The sequence below is a fragment of the Bacillus rossius genome, chromosome 1 (assembly GCF_032445375.1).
Source record: "Bacillus rossius redtenbacheri isolate Brsri chromosome 1, Brsri_v3, whole genome shotgun sequence".
Taxonomy (NCBI): Eukaryota; Metazoa; Arthropoda; class Insecta; order Phasmatodea; family Bacillidae; genus Bacillus; species Bacillus rossius.
Window position 1 is genome coordinate 34,445,302 of NC_086330.1, and position 26,316 is coordinate 34,471,617.

The 26,316-nt window shown below is 36.8% G+C and overlaps 2 protein-coding genes across 2 annotated transcripts in view; both read right to left on the reverse strand.

The window, feature by feature from the left end:
- LOC134534208 (protein-lysine N-methyltransferase EEF2KMT) overlaps positions 1-22,188 on the reverse strand; it is a 104,538-nt gene extending 82,350 nt beyond the window's left edge. Inside the window, exon 1 of the mRNA XM_063372477.1 lies at positions 22,117-22,188. The gene's annotated coding sequence lies outside the window, so the exon portion shown is untranslated. The remainder of the gene's footprint in view (positions 1-22,116) is intronic.
- LOC134535737 (cytochrome P450 4g1-like) lies at positions 13,630-22,814 on the reverse strand. Its single transcript, XM_063375387.1, has 3 exons — positions 21,851-22,814; positions 19,137-19,289; positions 13,630-15,181 (listed from the first exon to the last, which is right to left on the reverse strand). Exons 1-3 carry the CDS (start codon positions 22,712-22,714, stop codon positions 14,417-14,419), a joined length of 1,782 nt encoding a protein of 593 aa, XP_063231457.1. The 5' UTR covers positions 22,715-22,814; the 3' UTR covers positions 13,630-14,416.
- Positions 22,815-26,316: the final 3,502 nt, after the last annotated feature.

Consider the following 26,316-nt stretch of genomic DNA (forward strand, 5'->3'; position numbering starts at 1 on the left):
TGTAGCTAAATATAATATCCACAGCACAATAGATCTCAAGAGCGCATATTATCAAATACCAATAAGGGTTGAAGACAGGCCGTACACCGCCTTCGAGGCAGCAGGAAAACTCTGGCAATTCAAACGTATACCAATGGGCGTCACCAATGGAGTGTCTGCGTTCCAGAGGAAGATGGACGAGATCAAGACCAAAGAAAGACTACAAGGAGTTGGCATCTACTTGGACGATGTGACGGTGAGCGGAAAAGACCAATCTGAACACGACTCCAATCTACGAAAATTTTTAGACGTCTGCAAGAAATATAATTTAACCATTAATCAAGAAAAATCCCATTTCAATTTGAAGTCTCTTAAGCTCCTCGGTTATCTCATCGAAAACAATATACTCAAACCAGATCCCGACAGACTTAAGCCACTGATTGATTTCCCTATCCCTAGAAACAAAGCATCCTTGCAACGAGCACTAGGGATGTTCGCTTATTATTCTAAATGGATTCCAAAATTTTCAGATAAAATACGTAGATTAGTGAACTGTAAAGTATTTCCTATGGCCCCTGAACTAATCCAAGACTTCAACAATTTACGGAACTGCATAGTTAAATCCTTCGTCGTTAACGTAGAGGAAGACATCCCATTCTGCGTCGAAACAGATGCCTCTGACGTCGCCATCGCCGCCACTCTGACTCAAAACAAGAGACCAGTAGCCTTCTTCTCGAGAACCCTCACTAAGAGCGAACAACACCATTCAGCTGTCGAGAAGGAAGCTTATGCGATCATTGAAGCCCTTCGGAAGTGGAGGCATTACTTGATAGGAAGAAAGTTTCAACTTATAACCGACCAGAAGTCTATTTCTTACATGTTTAACATTCGGCATCCTGGGAAAATCAAGAACGAAAAATTTACAAGATGGCGGTTAGAACTTGCTCCTTACAACTATGACATCATCTACAGACCGGGGAAGGAGAACGTGGCGGCTGACGCTGGGAACCACACATAACTTAGAAAGTCACAACTTAGAACTGTCATAACTTAGAAAACTTGGAAAAATCCACGTAACTTAGAAACACACAACTTAGAAAGATCATAACTTAGAAACACACAACTTAGAAACACGCAACGCAGAACCACACAACTTAGAAACGTCGTAACGCAGAAAGTCACAACTTAGAACTATCACAAGTTAGAAACACACAACTTAGAACTGTCATAACTTAGAAACACGTAACTTAGAAACACGCAACGCAGAACCACACAACTTAGAAACGTCGTAACGTAGAAAGTCACAACTTAGAACTATCGCAAGTTAGAAACACACAACTTAGAACTGTCATAACTTAGAAACACGTAACTTAGAAACACGCAACGCAGAACCACACAACTTAGAAACGTCATAACGTAGAAAGTCATAACTTAGAACTATCACAAGTTAGAAACACACAACTTAGAACTGTCATAACTTAGAAACACGTAACTTAGAAACATGCAACGCAGAACCACACAACTTAGAAACGTCATAACGTAGAAAGTCACAACTTAGAACTATCACAAGTTAGAAACACACAACTTAGAACTGTCATAACTTAGAAACACGTAACTTAGAAACACATAACGCCGAATCACGTTACTTAGAATTTGAATGAGAAGGCGTAAATATTTTGAAAGGACTGTAGTGAGAAATATTTTTGCTTGCATTCCCCGCATTCAGAGCTGCACTCTTGTGGCTAAATAGTTACTTTCGGGTTCAGTTTGGTTCTCTGTGTATAGATGGTGCTGTTAGTTCCACACATAGCTAAATTGACTTCAGCTAATGGTTTGCTCGCCATATTTGAATGACACGTTTATTTTATTCCTGTTTTCATATGATTAAGATTTAATTTGTGTTAGTAAAACAGTTTGTTTTGTTTGTAGAGCTATAATAAATTCGCTGTTGACGGAAATTAAAACGAAATAAAAATAAACTTGTATTATCTCATTTACTTTCGTTGTAGCGTCATTAGGTATTCTTCTCTCGAAGGTTACATTAGGTAGTGTCTTTTATTTAATATAAAATTTTTACAGTTTTTTAAATGTAGCGATAAACATAATCTTGAGAATATAAATACAGAATGTATGTAAAATAATCGTTAAAACTGTAATAAGTGATAAATCACGTAATGTAGAGAAAGCAGAAACATTCGCAGGGTAGTTATTAAAATCTTTTTAACACATTTTAAGATAAAAAGCTTTAAAAATTTTATATATGAGGAACATAAATATTTAATTTTTCCATTTCATAAAATTTATATCAAGGTACTATTTTCCTGTTGATTTCCGGGGCAATACTGCACAAGCAATGTTTACTGGGGATGCAGAAAACTTTTGGCCAGACAGCTGGTTCCAACATGACGGCAAGGTTATAGGAGAGGTGGTAAAAAAATAAAGATTCATGAAATGATTTCGAACCTGAGCTTTCGCGTTTTCGCTACCTCGTTGTATTATACGTAGTGCATTTCCGAGTAACACTCATTACTTGATATGAGATAATGAGGTATTTTTACGGGAATTAGGTTTTAAATTTAAAAGTATATATTTTTTTACAATTTTTTTTCTTTGTTACTTTGACTAATTTATTGTTTGCCTAACCTATTTTCATAGTTGTAAAATAAAATTCGATAACTTTTTTCCTTTAATATACCTATTCATATTTTTGAATGAGTTACCCGTAGTTAATTATAACTATTTTTGACTAATATTATAAAAAAATTTCAAGGGTATTTTCCGTTTATATATTTATCATTACTTTGAATTAGTAACAGTTTAGGAAAAATTGCTGTTTCTTTTCTTCGGCTCGTAGAAGTTTCAATCGAGTTCATATTTCAGCGTGACTCATGTAGCTGAAAATGCCGGTCGAACTGCTCGGTGTGACCTGCGTTATGCCCTACGTCTAAATCAGAAATTTTACTATCTCTCGCGGACTTTCTCTTCCTTCACGTAAGATTGCAGAGTATTTTGTCTACAGACTTTTAAGTTTCCAATGTCTTAGTAAATAAGTTGAAATGTACGTACTACGGCAGCTCCCCCCCCCCCCCCCCCCTTTTTTTTATAGTAATGTCAACAATATAAGTACGGTTTTTCATCAATTAATGATTACATTATTTTTGATTTCGTATTTCGCACAATAAACCTTAAAATTTAATATTATGTATTTTAATGGTTCTATGAAAAAAATTCCCTTTTATTATTTACTTTACACTAAAAGTAAGAACTGTGTCAGGTGTTTTGGACGAAAATTTTAAGCTCTATTGCTTGCAACAAGATAACTATTTACTGTACTCGACTTTGAATTAACACTTTCACTAATTCATTGCCAAATGCGAGTAGGTTGAGTGGAGAGGCATTATTCACAAATGAGTTAACTAATTGTTTTCTTGAGGAAAATGCTTTGACACAATTACTTAATTGAATGTCTGTGGTTGGTTATGTTATGTGTAGACCTACATTACATTAGTCTGTGGCTTTTTGCCTCATAGTGCTACACTCCATTAACTAGTAATTTTAACATATTCACTTGTGTTGTTTTGTCATATTTTGACTCATTTTTTTTTGCAGCTGAAATTAACAGCAGGGCCTTTCCCTTGAAACACACAAAACTCCTTTTGATATATTTTTAAAGAATTCTTAACAAAAAAAGTACTTATAATTATTAAGAAGTTCACGCCAGTATGCATTCAAAATAAACTTTTTTTTCTAGCATTCCGTATGAGAAGTGTATAAATGTATGTCCGGAAACTGAAGTCGGTGCGTGGTGTGTTTGGAGTCCGCCATCTTGGATTGTGACATCATGGCGGCTATCTTGAATGACCTGGACTATGATCTCGCCGCCATATTGGAATCCACCATTTTGTTTCTGAAACTTTCCACCATCTTAAAATCGAATGCCCCAATTCGTTACGGCCGCAATCTGGGTTTTTCCATCATCTTGTTTTTATCTGCCGGAAGTTGTCATCTTGCTTTTCTTTCTTCTACTGGAGGTCGCCATCTTGGATTATGTAATGTCTACCATTTTTGTTACTGCTATTTTTTCCTAGTGTTTGTCAGCTACTCTCTGTCTCATGCACATAAGTTCGATGTTACATTACCTACTAATGAGGTTATGACCCTTATCGACATATTAAATTTAATTTTTTATACTGTATACATTGGCAGTTGGGTTATTCGAACCATGGCAGTTCGGAACTCTGGATTAGAAACATACGCCTTTTACCACATGACCATCGAGACATTTAACAGACTGAGATTATATAAGGTATATATAAAAAATGTCGCAAATTCAGACTTGTAATTTTTTTCAATATGATGAAATAAAAATATCAGAATTTGTTAGAGGGAACTGCCGCCATACTTGTTTTCAATTCACAATAATAGGAGCGCGAGCGCGAGTGTCACGTAGTACACCAACCATATGCTAGAGGGCGCTGCCAACATCTTTGTTTTCAATTCTAGCTACCAGGCACGTTAGTATCCAGCCGTATGCTATAGAGCGCTACCGCTATGTTGGCAAGAGTGCAGGAGTATTTATTGCAAGAATGTTGTCACTTCCGCCATATTTTCGGACATCATAGCCGTCATATTGTAATTCTGTAATTATTAACCTATATATCCGGAAATGATTCCAAAAATTATAAAAGAAAATCTTTCATAATGTAATGATAGACCCGATTGATTTAAGTCTTTGGTTCAATCCTTGAGCAATACAAATAAAGTTTTATGTTTAAAATTTAATTAAATTCATTTAAAAATACAAAAATATATATATTTACTTTCCTAATCTATCGGCTCCTAGTGAGCCGCAGATGTAGGTTTGATCGCCATATTGAAATTATGTACTTATTAAATTAATAATCGAGAAAAAATCAACAAAATATTAGTAAATTAGCCAAATAATATAGCGATTGAATCAATTGATTTCAGTCCTAGGGTTCAATCCTTGGTCGATGCAAAAAAGGGGATTTTAGACTAAAAAAATCTATTTTTTATTTCTCTCTTTACCTTCTGACAATTGGATAGTTGGCCTTACAACAAAACGTCACTCTAGACAGGCCGTATGACAAGCGTCTCCACACCAAGAGGTTTGGAAACCCCTTCAGCTTACTCATGTACCATTTCAGGTATAGACAAAGTATCCCGAACCATAAGATCTAATTCATCGGTTCTCAGAATACTGTTCGAACAGATCATTTACAATGTCAGCCTTGTAGGCCAAGCATATCCTAACCACGATGTATTCGTTTTCGATACTTATGTTTTTACTGCTGATAAAGACACTGCACCCGTTAAAGTCTCCTCTAGTATGTAAACGACGATGGTAGACCTTCCACAATGATCTCTACTGACGATAGTCAGCATTACTGTTGTTATAAGTGATAGGTCAGACTGAACTGAAGAACCTTCAATTGCTGATGGTACATACGTCATCAAGGTCTTCGTCATTGTTGCGACTGCTACTGTCCAGTCCGAGTAAAGATTAAAATCAACAACTCAAAATTACTCTGGCTTCCACAGCTCCAACTGGCTACGACGGCTACAATCGCTACATCAGCTCCAACTGGCTACAACGGCTACAATGTCTCCAACTCTCTACAACAGCTACAACTGAATTTAGCTCTTATTGGTTTCAGTCATATTTGGCCCGAAATTGTCTCGATTGCTGAGAAGGCTTTTTTTTATTCATTATTTTGTTTGGTGACGATTTTTGCATATTTTAGTTAGAAATTGTAGTGTGAAAAAACAATCTTAGGCGATAAATTAAAATACAAGAAATAAAACATTTTTTCCAAAATACAAAATATAATTTATTTTTCAATAAAATACAGTTGCAGGTAAAACAAGGCATTATTGTACTATCCCGTACATCTTAGTGCATGAAGTATAGTACCTTTTTCTTTAGTAATGGATATATTTTTAACATTTTGGGAAGCAAGTAGAAGTCTAAACCTATCGACCAATATTTTAGGATCTTCTCATGTTGTGTAATCAATCTCTTCTGCTGCTGCCTCCATCTTCTTTACGCTTTTACTGCCAATTTTCTGAGAAACTCGATAGTCTTCTGTTTTAAAACCAGCCTCATAGTTATTATAATCATAATCGTCCCATTGATCATCACGGAAATGATCAGAATTGATAATTTGAACATGTCGCTTCCATCGTTTAGATCTCAGTGCTTCATCACAATTGTCGATCTTGTAAGATTCAGGTGCTACAGCTTGGTCTTCGATCTTGAAAGGTTCAAGTGCGTCATCTCGTTATTCGAACTTGTCAACTTCAGATGTTTTTATATTGTTTTCAGTTATGCAAAGATGACTTCAATTTGCTATTGATAATTCTTTTTTTTTCATTTCCATTAAAGATGCTACTTTCTTCGTTAGCATTTAATTTCAAATCATTAACGAAATCTGGGATAGTGTTGTCTTTATTTCACTTTCTGGATGTTGAAGCACCGTTCTTTTTATCATCAGTTAGCTTGGTTGTACAGATCTTGTGATGTTTACTCAAGATATTTCGTCAACTAAATGATGATGAGTGCAACTAAATAATTTTTGGTAATGACCCAAAATACACTCGCTTCTCTCATGACGTTTAACAATTATTGCAAGGTAAATTTCTTGCTGCAATAACTACACTTGTGTCCGTTCGATAACGGCTACAGACATCGCTACGGAATCCATACTAGCTTCTGTGAATGTGGTCAGAAGCATACTGAGTGTTCCAAACTAAAAAAGACATTCAAGTAGGAATTTCAGTAAACCATCAGCTAGAATTAATTTTACATTTGTTGAAAAATTCATCTACAAGTAGATCTGCTTTTCACCTACAGATGTCTCCTCACGTAATTGCTCACAGTGTTCTTGCTTTAAACATTATATCTGAATCCATCTAGTACAATTTACCTTGTATAATAATGAAAGTATAAAACATTCGTTATTTGTTATGTTGTAAAAACGGCCACTGTTTTAGGCGAGATGCAGGATGCTCACTCACGATCGGAATAGAAGGAGAGCTTTGCTAGACCTCAAGCAGAAGGAGAATAGTCTTGCATGCTGTGGTTCTCAGCTGTTTTAATACATAGAAATCGACTCAGTGATAAATCTAATTTATGTGTGAGTTTCACCTGATTTAATATGTAGTTGTAATTTGGTAACAGGAATTCACTAACTAAACGTAAAACTGAATACAATTGCATGTCTCATATCGAAAAAATGCTTGAAATGATTACCTACTTTCTAATGATTAACCAGAAGCACACTAAGAAATTCAACAAAAGTTTTGACAGGAATAACCAGGAGCACAGGGAGAACACCAACAAAATGTTGTCAGGAATATCAAGCGGCCGAGGTCAAAGTCAAGGTCATGCAAAATGGCCGCCGTGAATTCACAATCCAAGATGATGGACCTCAACCACACAAGATGGACCTCAACCACACACAATGTACTGGCACCAGATGCCGGACATACATTTATATATTACTAGTATGCCACATCGGAATGTTTTAGGGGTAAATTACAGAGTAGCGGCTCCTGGAAAACAAGTTGAATAGTAACTACAGTTAAAGGTTAGTTAGGTTGCCTTTATTAATTGCGTATAAAGTTTTACTTACGTACCAAATAAATATTACTACTTCTGAATTTACGCAACGAATCTTCCACTTCACGGTTTTGTATTAGCCTTATTTACAAGAAGCTGCTATTTTATAAAATTACCATATTACGAACCTATCCTAATTTTTTGTGTTACAATATAGATTTTATACTCCTTATATACTAATTCTAACCAAATGAATAGTGCCCTCAGCCTCATCTAAGAATAATTAGTTCTTGAGTTTGGCTAGGTTAATTTTAGTTCTCAGTATATGTTCTTTAGTACTAAGTGGGTTGAGTGTTGGAAAAACAAGTATGTTTTAACTGTGCGTAGCCTTGCATTTGTGAATAACAGATTGTTTTGCAAACAGCCTTTCCATTTTATTTATACAATACATTTATTTTAAGATATTTTCGAATGTAAGCTTTCACTTGATTCGTTGTGAGGATGATTTTGACTTTACACCAAAATCTATAGAATTGGTTGTAGGGAAAGTGGAAAATATGTACATTTCATCGTAAACAATTTTAGTAATTTGGTTGCTCTTGTATTATGTACTAGCCAGGCCCCGATTTCAGGAGCCAGCGCTCTGGGAAGATAATTTTTAGCTGCCCCCTTTCTTTCCAGTTCCCCGCAAAAATAATAAAACTTTTCAATGGCAAGCTTATTTAAATAAGTTTTAAAACAGCATATTATGCAACTAAATACAAAGGTTTTTCAAATACAAAGGCTGTGTGTATTTTTTTTAAATTTAATAAATGCTTGTAGCATTTTTATACGGTTGTTATACGTACCGTAATAAAATATGAGTTACAGTAAGTATACTATTAAACAAATTTTAAATCTTTTTCTAAATTATTTTATTTAGTAATTTATATTTTTAGGCATTATTTCTCGTCCCTCAAACCTTTTTGTCCAATTTTTTTCGTACCACGAATTCTTTCGCCGCTCAAAAACTGGAAATCTGGGCGAATGCCCGGTTGACCCATATGTAAATTGGGGTCTAGTACAAGTACATTTTGTGGATCTACAATGACGAAATTACTAGGATATGAAGCGTAATACGAAGTTAGGTCATGAGATGTAAACATATCAATGCCTGATTATTAACTATTAATGTATACTTGGTTTATAAACACTTATTTTTTCCGATTATCATCGAGTTCTAAGGTAAAGCTGCCATGAAGTGAACGATTTTGATAAGAAATTGGAATTTCTTTTTTTATTTTCAGTATCAGTATCTTTGAAAATATGATTTTTTTTACATCCGGTCATTCATATATGCTAATCCTGTATGTTGTTGTTTTTACACTGATTTTTTTGCAAGTTCTCGTAAAGCAAATGCAGTTATGAATCATGGTAGTTGAAAGTGTAGACGTCCAATAGCGCTGGATTTCAGTAATTAATAAACAGAGTATGCTGTTGTTTTCATTTTATTTTAGAACTTTTAATATGTAGTTCGCTATTATAAAACATTATTTTAAATTTGCCTCCAGGATCATTACTTTGTTTTTAATTATATTTAATTATATAATTATGTTTATATACATGTGTGTGTGCGTGTAGGCGTGTGTGTGTAAATCATGACCGTGGTTATTTTATCATAACTCAACCAATTTTCAGTTAATTTATTTTTTTCGTAACCGTGAAATTCAATCACTTCATTACCATTTGTTAAGTTTTCACACACTGTGGAAGCAGCGAACGCATATTGAAACCTAAATTTCTTGAAGTTCCATTACACATTGTGGAGCGGGCTTGAGCGGTAGATACGTGGCACTTTTCACGTGGAAGAAGTGTGAAATACATGAAAATTTAACAATTGGATGTAACTGTAGTAAATTATGTTTAAGAATTGACCACGGGTGTCTGAAATTAAATAAAATCAACAAGTATAATTTGGCTACACCTTAACCCTAGAACTCTGTCTGGGGTCATTGGGGACCCCAAGCATCTTTCATGTGGCGGAAGGATGTCTAAAATTTAATCTACAAGTCTGAAGTTTAATGACTTTTCTTGCAGCATTAATTAGTTTGCTCATTGAAATTTACGACAAGTTCTACGCACTTGTTTACATACAATTCATAAAAACAGTTAAGATGGGGTCATTTATGACCCCAGATAGATTAAATGTAACTTTTGCTAAGATTTCAAAAACCTATGTATATCCCAGAGATTTTAATGTACATGAGTCGGGTGGGAGTACAAAGACTGGTAGACACTGGGAGTTAACTGGTTGTATTGCCAACTAATTGTTTAGTTTGTAATTGTCAATTGGTTTTCCCGTCTAACACTTTTCATTCCACCAGTCAGGTGGACAACACTGATTTCAGAAAGCGTAATTTGGCAACATTGATTTTAGTACACGTTAGTTGGCTACTCTGAGTTGGTGATGCTACCCTTTGTTGTTATTGTGAGCTAACCTCAAAGTTGTAGATTGAGATTGTTAGCTAAATAACAATTTTGTGTGGGTGTTTTGGGATTCATTCTAGTTCAGTTATGGAAGGTGTAAATTTTGCACGTGGCTACAGTGTAGAACAAGCTATGGAAGACTTGTTTCATAGCAGCAGTGATTCAGATGGTAGTGATGCTGATGATGATGGGACAGAGACACAAATAGAAGAAAATGATGACATTTGTCTGAATGAAATTGAAGTAGAAGAAAATTATACTTCGGATGAAGAAAGAGAAAACCAAGATACAATAATTGTAAGTAGAAGTAGAAATATTGACTGGAGTACTAAAGAACCAACAGTTCGTAGGTTACCATCTCGCAACATACAACGATTTGTATCAAGTATTCCTACTACAGTTGTTGTTAACTCGGCTACTGATTGCTTCAAACAGTTTTTTACAGATGAAATGATAGATATTATAATTCGGTACACCAATCAACGGGGAAATGAACTGAAAATGTCGGGAAAACTATTAGACTGGCGTAATATAGACAGGCGCGAGCTAATTTCATTTTTAGGTTTGCTGATTATGTATGGTGTACAAAAGGGTCGTGGGAAACCTATTGAAGAATTTTGGGATTGTGAATACGGCATTCCTCTTTTCCGTGCTACTATGTCACGGGTACGATTTCAGGCAATCTTGCGTTCCCTTCGTTTCGATGATTGCAACACAAGACTTGAAAGAAAAGAAAGGACTGGAAATAAGGCTGAACCTATACAAGAACTATTTGATTTGTTTGTTGTGCAGTGCAAAACATCTTTTATACCTTCTAGTAACATTACTGTAGATGAACATCTTTGTGTATACAGAGGTCGATGTAGTTTCAAGGTCTACATTCCTTCCAAGCCAGGAAAGTATGGCATTAAGATTTGGTGTGCTGTAGACTGTGAAAATGGTTATTTGGTGAATCTTCAGATTTACACTGGAAAATCATGTGATGGAAGGGAAGTGAATCAAGGCAAGAGAGTGGTCACAGATTTAGTGAAACATCTAGCTCAGAGTGGCAGAAACATTACCACTGACAATTTTTTCACGAGCTTTGACTTAGGTCAAGAATTGTTGAAAATGAACTTAACTCTTGTAGGCACTCTACGCTCTTCACGAAAAGAAATCCCAAATGAGATGCTACCTTCAAAAACTAGAGAAGAAAACACCACCAAATTTGCATGCAGTGGCAAAACACTATTAGTTTCTTATGTTCCAAAAAAAAATAAGGCTGTGATTCTCTTGTCTACACAACATCAGTTATTCTCAGTACCAGTAGAAAACAACTTGAAAAGAAAACCGGAAGTTGTATTGTTTTACAACTCCACAAAATCAGGCGTTGACACACTCGACCAAGTGAGCCGTCATTATTCTGTAAAAAAGGGAACGAAACGTTGGCCGTTAGCTATATTTTATGATCTCGTTGATCTTGCTGCACTCAACGCCTACAGACTTTTCTGCGTAGGCTTAGAGAAAACAGAGAGACGTCTGTTTCTAATGAAGTTGGCTAAAGAAATGGCAAAGCCTCAAGTGGAGCACCGTGTCGGTTTACCACAAGCAAGAAACACGGCTATTGTTAGTAGCATCAAAATGTGTGGATTTGGTGATATTCTAGAAAAAAAACATCCAGAACCAACCCCAAACAATCAAATGAGAAAGCGAGGAAGATGCTTCATTTGCCCCCGGTCAAAGGACACCAAATACAGTTCAATCTGCAAACGATGTAATATATTTGTGTGCAAGGAACATTCTGAAACATTAACTACATGCAAAAACTGTGAAGACGAGTCTAGAATAAATTCTGATGGAGGTGATTGAATGATGTTTGCAGTTAAGTGAAAGAAACTTTTCAAAATGCTGCAAATGTCGTGTAATACTGTATAGTGAACACTAAGAAACATTAAACCATGCAATACCTATGGAAATAACTGGATCAAATTCTGATAAATATTTCCGATACATATTGGCAGTTCAGTAAAATTTTCTTAATGGATTATAGGATGGGGTCAAATATGACCCCAGACAGAGTATTAAGGAAAATTGAGCAGACAGAGTTGTAGGGTTAAGGTGTTCACTAGTTGACTACAAGGCTAATGTTATAAACTTCGCAAGAAAAGGAAACGCACAGGACGCTACATGCAACAAGTGCAATAAAACTGCGGCAATTTATAGGTAAAATACGCCAGACGCTAACATCGCCGACCCTGCAACTTGAAACAATACAAATGTCGAAACAATTTACAGTTGGCTTATTTCTATAAGTAATGTTAATTTTTATGTCAAAGTTAGCATTTCTTTATAATTTCATTAAAAATTTTCATGTGCTTTCACTGTTTGGTAGTTTCATAAGTGAAAACGTCCGTCAGAGTAAATATGACCCCCTGGTGCAAGAAGTAACTCTGCTTGAGGCGAACCCTGACTATGCTCTGGTTCAACTTCCAGATGGTAAGGAGACAACAGTCAACCTCAGGCATCTCGCTCCTGCAGGGGATATTGTCAACAATGAATCTTACTTAGAAGACGTGAATTTTCCAAACCTCGCTGATGATCCTAATCAACACACTGAAGCATCTGAAGACACCCAGCTGAACCTCACTCCAGAAGATTCACCTGCGAAGAACATGAATGATCAAGACCTACCTCAAGTGAACCCAATTCGGACTCCACCCAGATCTCCTCCCAGACCTCAACCTCCACTCCGGAGATCTTCCCGCACCACTAGACCTTCTGAATATCTCAAGGACTATGTCCTTAAATGAAGAGGGGGCGAATGTGGTGATATTGGTTTTAACCTCTTAGCAACCTCTTAGCAACCTCTTTGCATGAACATTGTTTAACCTTCAATATTACCTCTTATTCAAATCTATGTATTAATTCATGTAACAATCTAAGTCATGTTTTGTGCTTAATAAAGCCTTAGTTTCTGAAGATAAGGTTTATTATGTCAATAGCTCTTTTATGCGCTTTACTGTTGAGAATTTAATTGCCTTTATTACTAGACTCTAAGTTATTGTAGTGAACAAGATATTTATATTATTTGCGGGAGGTGTATTGTCTTTGATTTGTATATGTTCCCTGGGGTCTTTACGTGTATATTAGCAAAAAGGATTTCCTAATGCATTAGCTACATAAATGGGGTCGTAAATAGACGTATTTTCTCTGTGGCCATTTACCTTGAGTGTATATATTTTCAGGAACAGTAAGTGTTAATTTCGATGTTATTTATATATATGATTACAGTTTACTATTATCAGTTTAAATTTTATGCTTAGCTCATTTCATTTGAACTGATAAATATCTATTATGATCAAATTATTATTCATGTAAAGTTATATAAGTGTTCTCTAGTTTTAATTGTTAATAATACTTCTTTTCAGAACCATATAAGACAATTATTCTCTAAAAACGTTTTACATTAGAGAATTTAAGATCAGAACTTTCTTTTTAATGTAAAACTTTCAAATATTTTTAACTTTTGACCATATGTATTTAAATATGGAATATATCACTATATTAAATTTAATTTAGGTAAAGGAATTCACTATTCACATCAAAATGTAAAAAAAAAATAAAGCGTTACTAAAAAACAAATAGAAAATTAAGTACAAATTGTTTAAACAAAATGTATTCCAATTTAATATTTATAACAATAAAAAATATTTATTTCCTGAGAAAAAAAGTTTTTAGAAATAATCCTACTCAGGCAATTGGTTCCAAAAAATATGTTTATATTAGTCGACTGTGTTTATTTATAGATCAGAAATTAACAACAAAAAATTTAGTCAAAAATGACCAAATTTGGTTATTATTGAAAAATGTATATGTAAAGCACACACACACACACACACACACACACACACACACACACACACACACACACACAAACACACCTACATATTCTTATTCACGAAATTACGTAAAAGAAAATAAACATACATAAAATTAATATCAAAAGCCAAACATTTACTATAAAAAAATATTTATTATCTTTAAGTTTTCTTTTCTGATATTTGTTCTCAGTTGATCTGATATATTACTAACAATTATATACATCACGCATGAATTCCAAAGCTGCTAATAGGTAAAATTTAAACCATTAAACAATGTAAATCAGAAATCACTTATATTAAAATGTTTATTAAGGACATATTATAATATATATTATAGCTCAAAAAACCGCACAGTTTAATAAACAAATAGCCTATTTTATAGTTATAATTATAATATTTATAATAAGAAACAAATTAAACTTTTAAAGTAAACAATATAAACTACAATACTATTACAAACTAGAAATAATAGTACCATCTATTGGTGGCCTCAGGTTCACTTTTAGAATATTTTGAGTATGTTAAACTATTACATTTTCTTAAAAACACAATTTCTCTGCCTCAGTCTAATACTATGCCCATGTTTAAACTTCAAAAACATTTCAAATTTAAAACTCTCCATGTCATCCCTGGATCCATATTCTAGAACCTCGTACCTTCGCAGTAGCACAGACAGCATAGTCTTCATTGCCATATAAGCATAGCTCTTGCCAAGGCACATCTTACGCCCGTAAGAAAACGGGATAAACGAACAAGCAGGGTGACAGGCACTATTCTCTCTGCTGAACCTGTCAGGATCGAATGTGCCCGGGTTTGGAAAATATTCTGGATTCCTATGCACTAGATAAATTGGGATTAAGACGATTGTGCCTGCTGGCAAAGTGTAGCTGTTAACACTGACATCTTCGTCAACCCGTCTTGCCACAAATGGAACAACTGGATAAAGTCGCATTGTCTCATTTATAACTTGTTCCAAATACACCATTTGTTGCAGATCTCTTGTCGTGGCAGGTCTGCTTGTGTCTTCGCCGAAGATGCTTGCCTGCTCTTGTAGGACTTTCCTCTGCACATCTTGATGTAATCCCAGCAGCATCAGTGTGGTCGCTACGGCGTAGGCTGTTGTGTCTGTGCCGCCTGCGATAATAATCATGACCTGATCCTGGAGTTCCTCTATGCTTAATAGTCCTGGATTTTCCACCTTAATTGATACCATGTGCTCTAGGAACCCCAAACGTTTCTTCGGTATGTCGCTAACATTGTACACAAACGTGTACGTGATGAAACTAAGATTTTCCATTTTTAATTACTCAGAACGTTATTCCAGGACTTAATACTAGGGCGCCAGAGGTCATCAAGAATTAACAACAAAATAACACAAAAAACTTATTTTATTGTTTTAATCATAATGAGAAACCTCGAGTCATGGAAATAATAACCAAACAAGCAAATATTAAATAAAGTCTATGGGATGTCGTAGATAACCTGACTCTTGAATAAAATACAAAATAAATAAAGTTCCTGAAATTGTTCACTGAGTAAAAGTTTTGGGGTTTTGCTCCGGCTTGCTCGAGCATGAAACGCCTAACCAAAAGACTTCTGGACTTGTGTACATATAGTTTGTGCTAATGTGAGTAAATTTGCTGTTAATCGCCGAAAGTCAATGTTCTACTAATTTTATGATAATCCAAAGTTTATATAATTATAGTTCGCGTATGTTGACGGTAAAATTTACGCCAATTTTAATTTATAGCGATGATGCAGACCATACCTTAACTATAGATGCTTAATGTCGTTCGTAAAATACTTCGTCGCTCACGTGAATTGAATGCGATTATTCTGCATTCAATTACAGGGCGTCAATTAACATTGCCCAGTATTTTGACGTAATTTCCAGACCAATAACGCCGAAATTAGCATCGCCATGAACAAAATATTCCCAGAGGGAATACACTACCACACGCACTAAATGGCGTCATTTTCCACTCTCTCTCTTCTCTCTTGCCGAAATTAAATTGTTAATTGAAAAGGGCCAATCACGGCCGCGACACGTTAGCGTCCTTTTTAATGAAGCCAATGAAATGTCAATATCAATCAAGCATAGGCTCGTTAAAGCTGTTCCGAACGCCGCGCGATTATTTATTTTAGCAGTTGTCATGACGACACAGCACGAGATGCGCGCGCCGCCATGCGTGGAACAAAACAAAACACTGCCGAAAGTATCGGGAAGCGGTATTAACCTCGAACGTAAAACAATAATAAACAGTTTCAGTTAGTCTGATAATACCGTAGTATTACAGTGCCGCTCCCGATATAAATTTATATTTCACTGTCCAAAAAGTTAAATTCAATTTAGATCGTTAAAACAAATAACTGGAACTGGTTACTTCACAAGTTGGCAACATTGCGATGAAAGTTGAAAAACGTTATTCTCTTGCCAAACGACACTACTCTTCGTAGGCTGGACAGTCGCACTGTTGTTTGTAAACATGATCTGTCTACATGTTGTGGAATATCAGCTACCTGATTAGGCGAAGCAAGGATGTAGAAGACAGCTCACCAATCTCCATACATGGTAAGTGACAGCTGAGCAGAGAGGTCGACTGCGGTGTAAACCACAGTGCTGGGATGGCGGTTCAGCCAACAATACACTGTTGTAGGCGATCGACGTCGTGAAGACTGCTGGACCAGTGTGCTGTTCATCGATGATCGCATCACCTGATGTTACCAATGACCTCACGATGGATGCTGTGGTGTCGTGCTGATGCGGACCCACCGGGTCTGCGGCGTGTTCGCTGGGGTCGTACCAACTGGTACGAGCTGCTGAGTCAAATGTCCAACACATGACTCTACATGTGCCTTGGACTACTGCTGCTGCTGCTGCTGCTGCTGCTGCTGCTGCTGCTGCAGCTGCATCTACTGCTGCAGACGGTGTCGAAGGGGACCGCAACAAAACTCGTTCAGTTCGTCGGCAATCAGAAGACACACACACGTTAATCACACGTCCTATAACAGTTCTTATCACTTGCGCGATATGAATATACAGCGTCCTGTGATCGTGCCTCATGCTATCACTAACCCCTCTTCTTCTCTTGCTCCCCTACTCTAACATAAATTAAATGACTCGAGATTCCTCAAACTCATAAAATTAATAATTCATAACAACTTAATAATAAATATAAACATTAATTGAACACATAATAACTCTGTTAAATAATAAGGTAATGCATAAATAAACAGTATTTGCAACAATAACATTGTATAGTGCTTTTCAATAACAACAGGTTATTGTTTACCTTTATTGTAGGTGATGAATAAATAAAATATATTTTATGGATGTTATCAACATAATATCCTCACCTAGTAAATAATTACATTCAATTTCTTAATTGAGATTTGTCAATAATATTGGGCTTTCAATAACATATTAGCATATTTAATATGCTTCTCACATATCTTATGTGAATATTTTCCTTCAATATATGTTACACAATAGCTACACTTATTTACAAGAAGAGACATTATTTGCTACTCAGCTATGAAATAATGACAATAACCTCAAGATAAATATTATTGATTGAGTGCTAGTGTATAGTGTTTATGTTTTTAAAGCTGTTCATTAAAGACAATCTTTAAAATTCTTTATCTTTCATTTCTTCTTTTTCTCAATATAAAGTGGAGTGTTTTTACATCCTATTAATAAGAGTGTGGATGAAGTTGATATCCACTTATAGTTTCGGGTGTCCTGTGGGAACCCAATCAAAGTGCATTATTAACTACTAGACGATGAAGAAGCATAGGTAGGGGCAAGGCAGTAGCCTGGATCAAACTGTAAGTACTCATATCAACAAGTGTGTTCATTTAGTAGGATATTAGTCAACTAATCTTTAGGCCATTAATTATATGTAGTATTTAGTTGTGTGTTGCATTAGTTATACATTGTAATATGTCACATAGTGTTTGTACACATCTTATGCCAAATTTTATTTAAAACTCACGTGTATATCCATTGCTAATATGGTCGAACTCGACTAATAGGGTGATAATAACTGTGTCTCAACACAGTAACTGTACACACAGTACATAATATTTGGTATGTCCCTCTAGGACAATGTACCAAACCAACGCTCAGGCAACACATATGCTCCAAGCACAAATATCAGTTGGAATAAAATCATCAACTGACAAACACCCTAATTCTTCGAATATAAATTACCATATCGAAGCAATGAGGTACCTATACACCTGGATTACCTCTATCAACTCATGAGGATATATATAATTAAATTTCCTTAGTAACATAAACAATACAATGATTTTTTAGCATAACACAAGTAATAATGGTACATATTTGGTGTTCTAATTCACCACAGGTGTTTTGTAAGGCCTAAGCTGACTCAAATTGTAATTCCCTACAATTTTTCCTGTATCAGGGTCCTGTAGAGTGTAGCAGTTACATTTCTCCACAGCTACTACTTTGTAGGGACCTGAGTACAATAAAAATAGTTTCTTCGCTAGATGAGCCCACTTGTTACTAGTTGGTGCTGTACGGCGTAGAACTAAGTCTCCTACAGTGAATTTACTGATCCTGGATGCGGGCTTCCTTTTCTTCCTAAGGTCGGCTTCTCTTGTTAATTTATCTCGTACCAGTTCTTCAATTTCTTCCTGAGTTGGCCTCTCCATGTCTTGTTCTGGTTTGTCGCATTCCGGTATTAATTTCGGTGGTAACACCTCCGATCTTACTGAGCATAATTATTTTGATGCTCCTCAATTACAGCTTGAGAGTAGCTGCAATTCGCAGTCTGCTGAGGCTGCGTGACTGTGCAGTTGGGCGGAATCGGCTGCTGCCGAGCAAAATATCCTCGCTGCATGGGATACGATGTGGTTGGAGGATGGTTGAGTGTAGAGAAACTCGCTGGTGATTGATTCACAGGAGCGGTGTCTGCTACAGGGGGATGCAACATATGCTGTTGCATATTGTTGGGCGGCTGACGGTTAGAGTAACTCCTGTACTCCCACCTGGGTGGCCTTCCATTTGGATCTTCAGGACGGTAATGCTTTCCCCACCACTGGTTTTGGTTGTGGGTGTAGGGTTTCTTCGGCTGGCGGTTTCCTTGATGTTGAGGTTGGAATTCCCTCCTGGTCTTCCACTTCCCTGTCCGGTACTGTTTCGCAGGCTGCCATGACGTGCAGTGGACGTTGGCCTTGCCGCCGTCGTTACCACGCTGCCAGGGTGTGTAGAGTGGTGCTGCCTTCTGATGTGTAGGCTTGAGGTCTTTCTCCACCTCACTATTGTTGTTCCTGGACAGCCGCTCCAGCCGGTCGAACGCGAGGACCTGTTCGCGGAACTCTGTGATATTGTGGAAGCTGCGCCCTGTCAAATGTACTTGGTACTTGATGGGTAGCTGGGAGGTCACCATCGCCATGAACTCAATATCACCCATCTCTGGTTCGAGGTAGCGCGTCCTCTCGAACATTTGAGACAAGTGTGTCTCCAGAGTTCGGTTCTTCTTGCTATCATACCGCTCGGTATGCAGGCGTGCTCTCAATGTTCCCTGTATTTTCACATTCCAAAACTGCTGTTTGAAATGGCTTTTGAATTCTTGGTAGGAAGTGATGGTACTTTGTAATACCTCCCACCAGTAATACGCATGGTCCCTCAGTGCAGTTGCCATGCATTTCAGGCGTTCAGTATCACTTAGCCTGAACATGTCAGCGTATTCCTCGAAACGTCGAATGAATCTCATTGGATTCTCTCCTTCATGGGCAGAGAACCTAGGCATCGCCTCTGACCATTGGCGTGCCGGGTGGTGCATCACTGCAATGGGATCCAAGGTGGTGTGTGTGTTAGCGGGGTTGGAGCGTGTGATTGGGAGCTCAGGTTGCTCAACTTGCGGTGAATCACAGCTACTGAGGATTTCATTGGCATTGGTGTTCAGGGCTGGGGCCAATGCTACATGGTGACTGGAGGTGCGAGTAAGATTGTCTACCCTCAACTGCAATACCTTCTCTTGTAGCTTGCCTACCTGCTGCTCTATGTCCATTGAAAACTCTGTCTGCCTTTTCACTAATGTGTCCACATGCTCCCTCATGTCTGTGGTGTGATTGATTACCACATTTTCAATCATGGTCTGGCATGTGGATTGAATTTGTTCCAGGCCACAGCTGTTCTGAGCAGCTTGCTCAGCTAATTGATTTAACCTGTCATTCAGCTGGCTGGTCTGGGTATTTAACTCTGTTGCTAACCTAGTTGTAGTACTACTGCACTGCTGTTGTATTAGCTGCAACTGTGTATCAGTGTAGCTTTCGTGTTCTGCCAACCGCACAGAAATAGCAGCCACACTACTTTTTACTTCACCCATTTCACTTTTAAGGGTGCTATCTATGATTTCCAGTTGTTGTTTAATGCTATCTTTAGTGCTATTGAGATTTTCCTCCAACCTAGCATTCTGTTCTTCTAGCCTAGTACTCTGTTCTTGTAGCCTAGTACTCTGTTCTTGTAGCCTAGTACTCTGTTTTTCTAAACTAGCTTGTTGTTGTTTGTGGTTAGCTTTCACCTCCTGCCACATGCTCTGCAGCATGATGAGCAAGCTAGCACTTGTTTCATTACTTACTGCAGCTGGCAATGCAGGTAAGTGTGTGTGTGGTGTGGTGGTAGCTTGGGGTTGTGTCACATCCACTATAGCCGCTCCAGCCTGTGTTACTGGGGTAACAAAATCTGTGTTAGGTACTTGGCTAGGTGATGTGGGAACAGACACATCTACAGAGTGTGTAGACTCCACACTGCTGTCCCTGGAGCTGTCCTGACTGACACGTCTACTCCTTCCCCTAGTTTCCATATTTACTTATAACTTACAACATAAGAATACAATACAAATATGCACACTATCGGCCCCACAGTTCGTGCGCCAGAAAAAAAAATGTTGTGTCTCTTATTCCCTTCTGTACACAAACGTGTACGTGATGAAACTAAGATTTTCCATTTTTAATTACTCAGAACGTTATTCCAAGACTTAATACTAGGGCGCCAGAGGTCATCAAGAATTAACAACAAAATAACACAAAAAACTTATTTTATTGTTTTAATCATAATGAGAAACCTCGAGTCATGGAAATAATAACCAAACAAGCAAATATTAAATAAAGTCTATGGGATGTCGTAGATAACCTGACTCTTGAATAAAATACAAAATAAATAAAGTTCCTGAAATTGTTCACTGAGTAAAAGTTTTGGGGTTTTGCTCCGGCTTGCTCGAGCATGGAACGCCTAACCAAAAGACTTCTGGACTTGTGTACATATAGTTTGTGCTAATGTGAGTAAATTTGCTGTTAATCGCCGAAAGTCAATGTTCTACTAATTTTATGATAATCCAAAGTTTATATAATTATAGTTCGCGTATGTTGACGGTAAAATTTACGCCAATTTTAATTTATAGCGATGATGCAGACCATACCTTAACTATAGATGCTTAATGTCGTTCGTAAAATACTTCGTCGCTCACGTGAATTGAATGCGATTATTCTGCATTCAATTACAGGGCGTCAATTAACATTGCCCAGTATTTTGACGTAATTTCCAGACCAATAACGCCGAAATTAGCATCGCCATGAACAAAATATTCCCAGAGGGAATACACTACCACACGCACTAAATGGCGTCATTTTCCACTCTCTCTCTTCTCTCTTGCCGAAATTAAATTGTTAATTGAAAAGGGCCAATCACGGCCGCGACACGTTAGCGTCCTTTTTAATGAAGCCAATGAAATGTCAATATCAATCAAGCATAGGCTCGTTAAAGCTGTTCCGAACGCCGCGCGATTATTTATTTTAGCAGTTGTCATGACGACACAGCACGAGATGCGCGCGCCGCCATGCGTGGAACAAAACAAAACACTGCCGAAAGTATCGGGAAGCGGTATTAACCTCGAACGTAAAACAATAATAAACAGTTTCAGTTAGTCTGATAATACCGTAGTATTACAACATTAATATCTATGTCACTCGCTTCAGGTGCAACATAATGTTTTCTCGAACTTATATATGATTCGGTTTTATCTTTGATCAAACAAGTTACGTAATTTCGAATAGGTTTAACTAACGCAATTACTTTGTAATAAAAAGGAAAAAACTTATGAGTCAAATGAAACCACAGCCACGGTGTTAATAAAGTAAAGGTTCCCACTTCAGCTATTTTTGGGAAGTTTTCTACAACACTGTGCTGATGACTTTTACCTTGGATGTTCATCGGCACGCCCAGACTCGTCTCGGAGAGCATCTCCAGAGCGCAGGGCATCGAGTAGTCCGCCATGTTGAATGGCTCTCCGTGGCAGCGTTCCTCCAGCAGGTCAGCCATGCGCTGGCTCTTCTCGTGGAAAGTGCTGACGTATGAGTCGATGATATGATTACTGAAGGTGGGTTCCATAATTTTACGGAATTTCTTCCACTCTTTAAATTTGGCAGTAAGCAAAGAATTACCGAATACTGTGGTAACTGGATTGTATATCATTGGCTTACTTAATGTTTTGCTGTTACTTAAAATCACTGTTATGTCTTGAGGGTCGAACATTCCAACACATAGTATTGGTCCAACCCACAGTTTACACACGGTAACGTAGCGGTCGCGTAGTTCCTTGAAGTAGTTTAAAATATCTTCCCTGCGAGCGATCAGTTGAAGCGTGTTTCCGAGCAGAGGTAGCCCAGGCGGTCCTGGTATCCTGGCGACCAGCCGACAGCAGTGGCTTATCTTGAGGTACCATGTCACGGCGATGACGACGGCAGCAGCGGCTACTGTTAGGAAGCCCCACGAAGCCCAAGCTTCTAGCGCGGCCATTCTGAACTAACATCTGGATCCCTTGCAGGTAGCCTATATATAGTAAACTGATTAACAAAAGGAAGGTTAAGTTTCCAGCATTCGTTTTTTTCTGTTTGTTAATTTTTCATTGCTTGTAAGGTAGTGCATGGATATTTATATAAATACCAGACTTATAACAAAGTTAAAAAAATTAAAACTCGCTAAACTCGTTTACCTGCAAATAAGGCTAGCGTATGCTCGCTCAAGGCCGGTTGGAAGCCTGCAGTAACCTCTTGGTAACATTAAAGGAGAGAGAAAAAAACCTAAATAATTGAGAGCTCGTCCTTCAGTGTTCGCCAGGGTTACGTAACATCTAATAGCGGTCTCGGTCTCTTGATATGTACTTATTTTGTGAATACATTTATAATACGAAACTTAGTAGAATTCTATAAAATAATGCTGAGTGTGATACGTACACGCAAATTGTGTTTTCATTTACATTTATGGACGCGACATTCTCATGAAAATGTACATTTTGTAATTCAAAAAGTTGAAAAGATAAAATATCTAACTGTATTTGTTTAAGTTGTATAATTGTGCCACATATATGTATAACATGGATGACAGCAATGGCTACAAACTTTGTCGAATATTTTTAATTTTAAAAAATATTAATGAAAAGTGTTGATCACGGAGGTGACAGCCATTGACACGGAGGTGACAGCGAAACTCAAATGGATAAAAAAATGCAAATAAGTGACACATTTTTTATTTCACTCATTTAAATCATTACATTTATTAATTAAACTCTATTTATCATCCAAATACACTCCACTATCTGCTTGGCTTGTACAAAAGTTGGAAAAGGAAGTGATTTTATAAATATTTTCATAATAGTTATATGAATATCAAAAGAAAATATACTGCAGCAGTAGGAGACAAAACCCAAAAAGGACAATGTTTACAGAAGGCGCTGTAGCTGAGCCTCATTTCTGGATGTTCTACATTAAACTTTGTATACAATGTTTGCATTGTGTCATTGAGGAGTCTACGTTGCTTCTTCGATTTTTTCATTGTGACAGTTTCTTTCTTACCTGCACATAAGCGACTTAACCGTATTTCTCTAAAAAATATTTAACTGCTTGTTTTTTGTCAGCCTCTAAATATCTCTTGTTCTTCTTTACCCGCTGTGCCATCAGTCTTTGTGAAGTGAGTTTCTGCATATGACTTAGACATTTTCTCAGTATTGCACTCGATAAATTAGTTACTAATTTCCTCCTGTTTTTAACATTTAGTTTCTTAGATGCCCCTTTTAAATTGTCTGCAAATACTTCGCCAAACAACAACTTTCTTCTAACATCTTCTGATACTTTTTGTCCCTTTAAGAGCTTAAGTACTTTTCTCCTTGGTGTGCCACATTTAGAAGATTTTTTTCATACCTTCTTTGCACTTTACTCTCGCTAATCTTTTCCTATATTTATGTAATTTCATTATACCTATGGTATTCTCCATTTTGATCAATTTTCTTTTCAACTCTTCCCTATTCTTTCGTGATCGACGTTTTCCATTCATTACTCTCTTAGCAGAATTCATTGTTGGATTATTCTTTCTACTTTCAATCGGCTGGCTTTCAAATTCTTTAAGGTTGTCACTAACTTTGTTACTCATAGGAGTAGGTGAAGCTGAAGATACAGCCAAATATATTTGAAGAGTTTCTGCTTTTTTTTTTTTTTTACTAGCGATGTCTTCTAGTTTTATCCTTCCAGTTCTTTCTCATACTCATCTTCTCTCTTTCAGTCATCTGCTGTACAGGTTTTATTTTCCCTTCATTCTTGCGCTTGAAATATCTCTCTCTCCTTTCTTATAGCTTCTTCGTATAATATGGGGTCCTCCTTAATTTTTTCTCTAAGTTTTTTCATATTATCCCTTTTATGTTTCTTTCTGTCTTCAGCAGATATATTTTTTACTCTTCCCATGTTTCAAATGTAAACTGAACCACATATATGTTAAAATAGGTAGGTCACATCACTATATGTAAGCCAAAACTATAACCTTCACTATTATAAACATTATTCATGTCTGTATTTTAAATTATATTTTGAACATAAAACTCACTCTATGCGATGTAAATCAACAACATTTATTTTATATGTTCTGAAATTAACAGTTTGACCAAATAAAATAATAACCAGAACTTAATTAAAAAGTTTTGCAGCCTTCGTTCCAATTAAAAGTTAAATGTCACCTCCATGGTAACTAGGTCACCTCCGTGGTCATTACGCGACTACGGAAGTGACAGCCACGGAGGTGACAAATTTTAATATTTTGGTTCACATGTTCCATAGTTTTAAGGTTAGAAAACTTATTTTTGGTAATACTGCAAGCAATAAATAGTACCTATACAGATTGAAATAAAAACATAACAATATTTCACCTCAGTTAAGCTGACACGGAGGTGACAAATGTTAAAAACACATTCCCCTTTTACATTACACAATTAATAAATCACAATACACATTACTTACTCTCACTCCAATGATACTAACATAAAATAGCGGCTGCTGTCATCATTCTGCCAATGATAAATATACTTTTCTGCACTCTTTATAACTTTTAGCGAACTAAAACTGGCGGCCAAATTGCTACGCCCATTTTCATAGGACAGATGGGTAACATACTACAAATATCTATTTTGTTACATTTATGATCAGATCAATGAATATGTAAGCAATAAAAATTATTGAGCTTGTATGTTCACATAAAGAAATTAATTATAAGTAGTTAATTGTTACAATTTTAAAGAAGTTTGGCGCTGACTCTTACTTTGGACAGGCCACGGAGGTGACAATTTGAACACTTTTCCTATTATGAAGGGTAAAAATTGTAACTTTCCTCCAGACAAATTATATGATAATATTCAATCCATTTATCGCCTAATAATAAATAATCCAGATAACACATAAATTAAAACATATATAGTAAAAATAAATATGGACTACAGATTGTACATTTTCGTGAGAATGACCCAGCACCGTTGTTACACATTTACAATTCATGAATCTTCAGTTCCACTTACGATACGGGAAAATGTTAAACTTAACGAGTAGATGGTATACTTCCTGAGAGAGCATTTGCTACTAGACGCAATGCGTAGGCTGATTTTCTAATTTGAGCAGAGTTTACCTCAAGGCCGGTGTCACTGCGTGTTTGAACCGGAGCGGCTTCCAGTTTATACTTGGTGGTTTCTTATAGATCATCTGTTTACATGTTCTATTTCGATAAACTAATGCATTTTAGGCCGAAGCCTGTACGCCTTCAGTCATGCTGAGTATTAGTCATGCAGGGGGATGGTCCCATGCATCATGTGCTTCTCCGTAGATTGGTCAGTCATGACAACAATTGAAGTTAAGACATACTTTCCTATATTCAATGCAAACTTAAAATTAATATTAATTTGGGCCTAGACAAATCCTTCTAAAGTCTCGGGGAAAACCCAGTGCACAGACATGCGTGATGCATTAAGTGCAGGAGAACACAGGAGACAGAGGATGGTCTGGATGAAGAGCTGCAGTCTGCCGTGCGGGGCCTGGACACTTGGATGCGATATTTTCTTACTTATCTTGGATCTGACCAGAGACGCT

Bases quoted from the DNA above. Each gene is read 5' to 3' on its own strand.
- LOC134535737 (XM_063375387.1), bottom strand. From the start codon at position 22,714: ATGGCCGCGCTAGAAGCTTGGGCTTCGTGGGGCTTCCTAACAGTAGCC. The intron at 19,290-21,850 runs TATCAGACTAAC...GTGACCTCCCAG, and splicing joins ATGTTGTAATACTACGGTAT to CTACCCATCAAGTACCAAGT. The intron at 15,182-19,136 runs GCAGCACCACTC...TAATTAAAAATG, and splicing joins TCAAGCCTACACATCAGAAG to GAAAATCTTAGTTTCATCAC.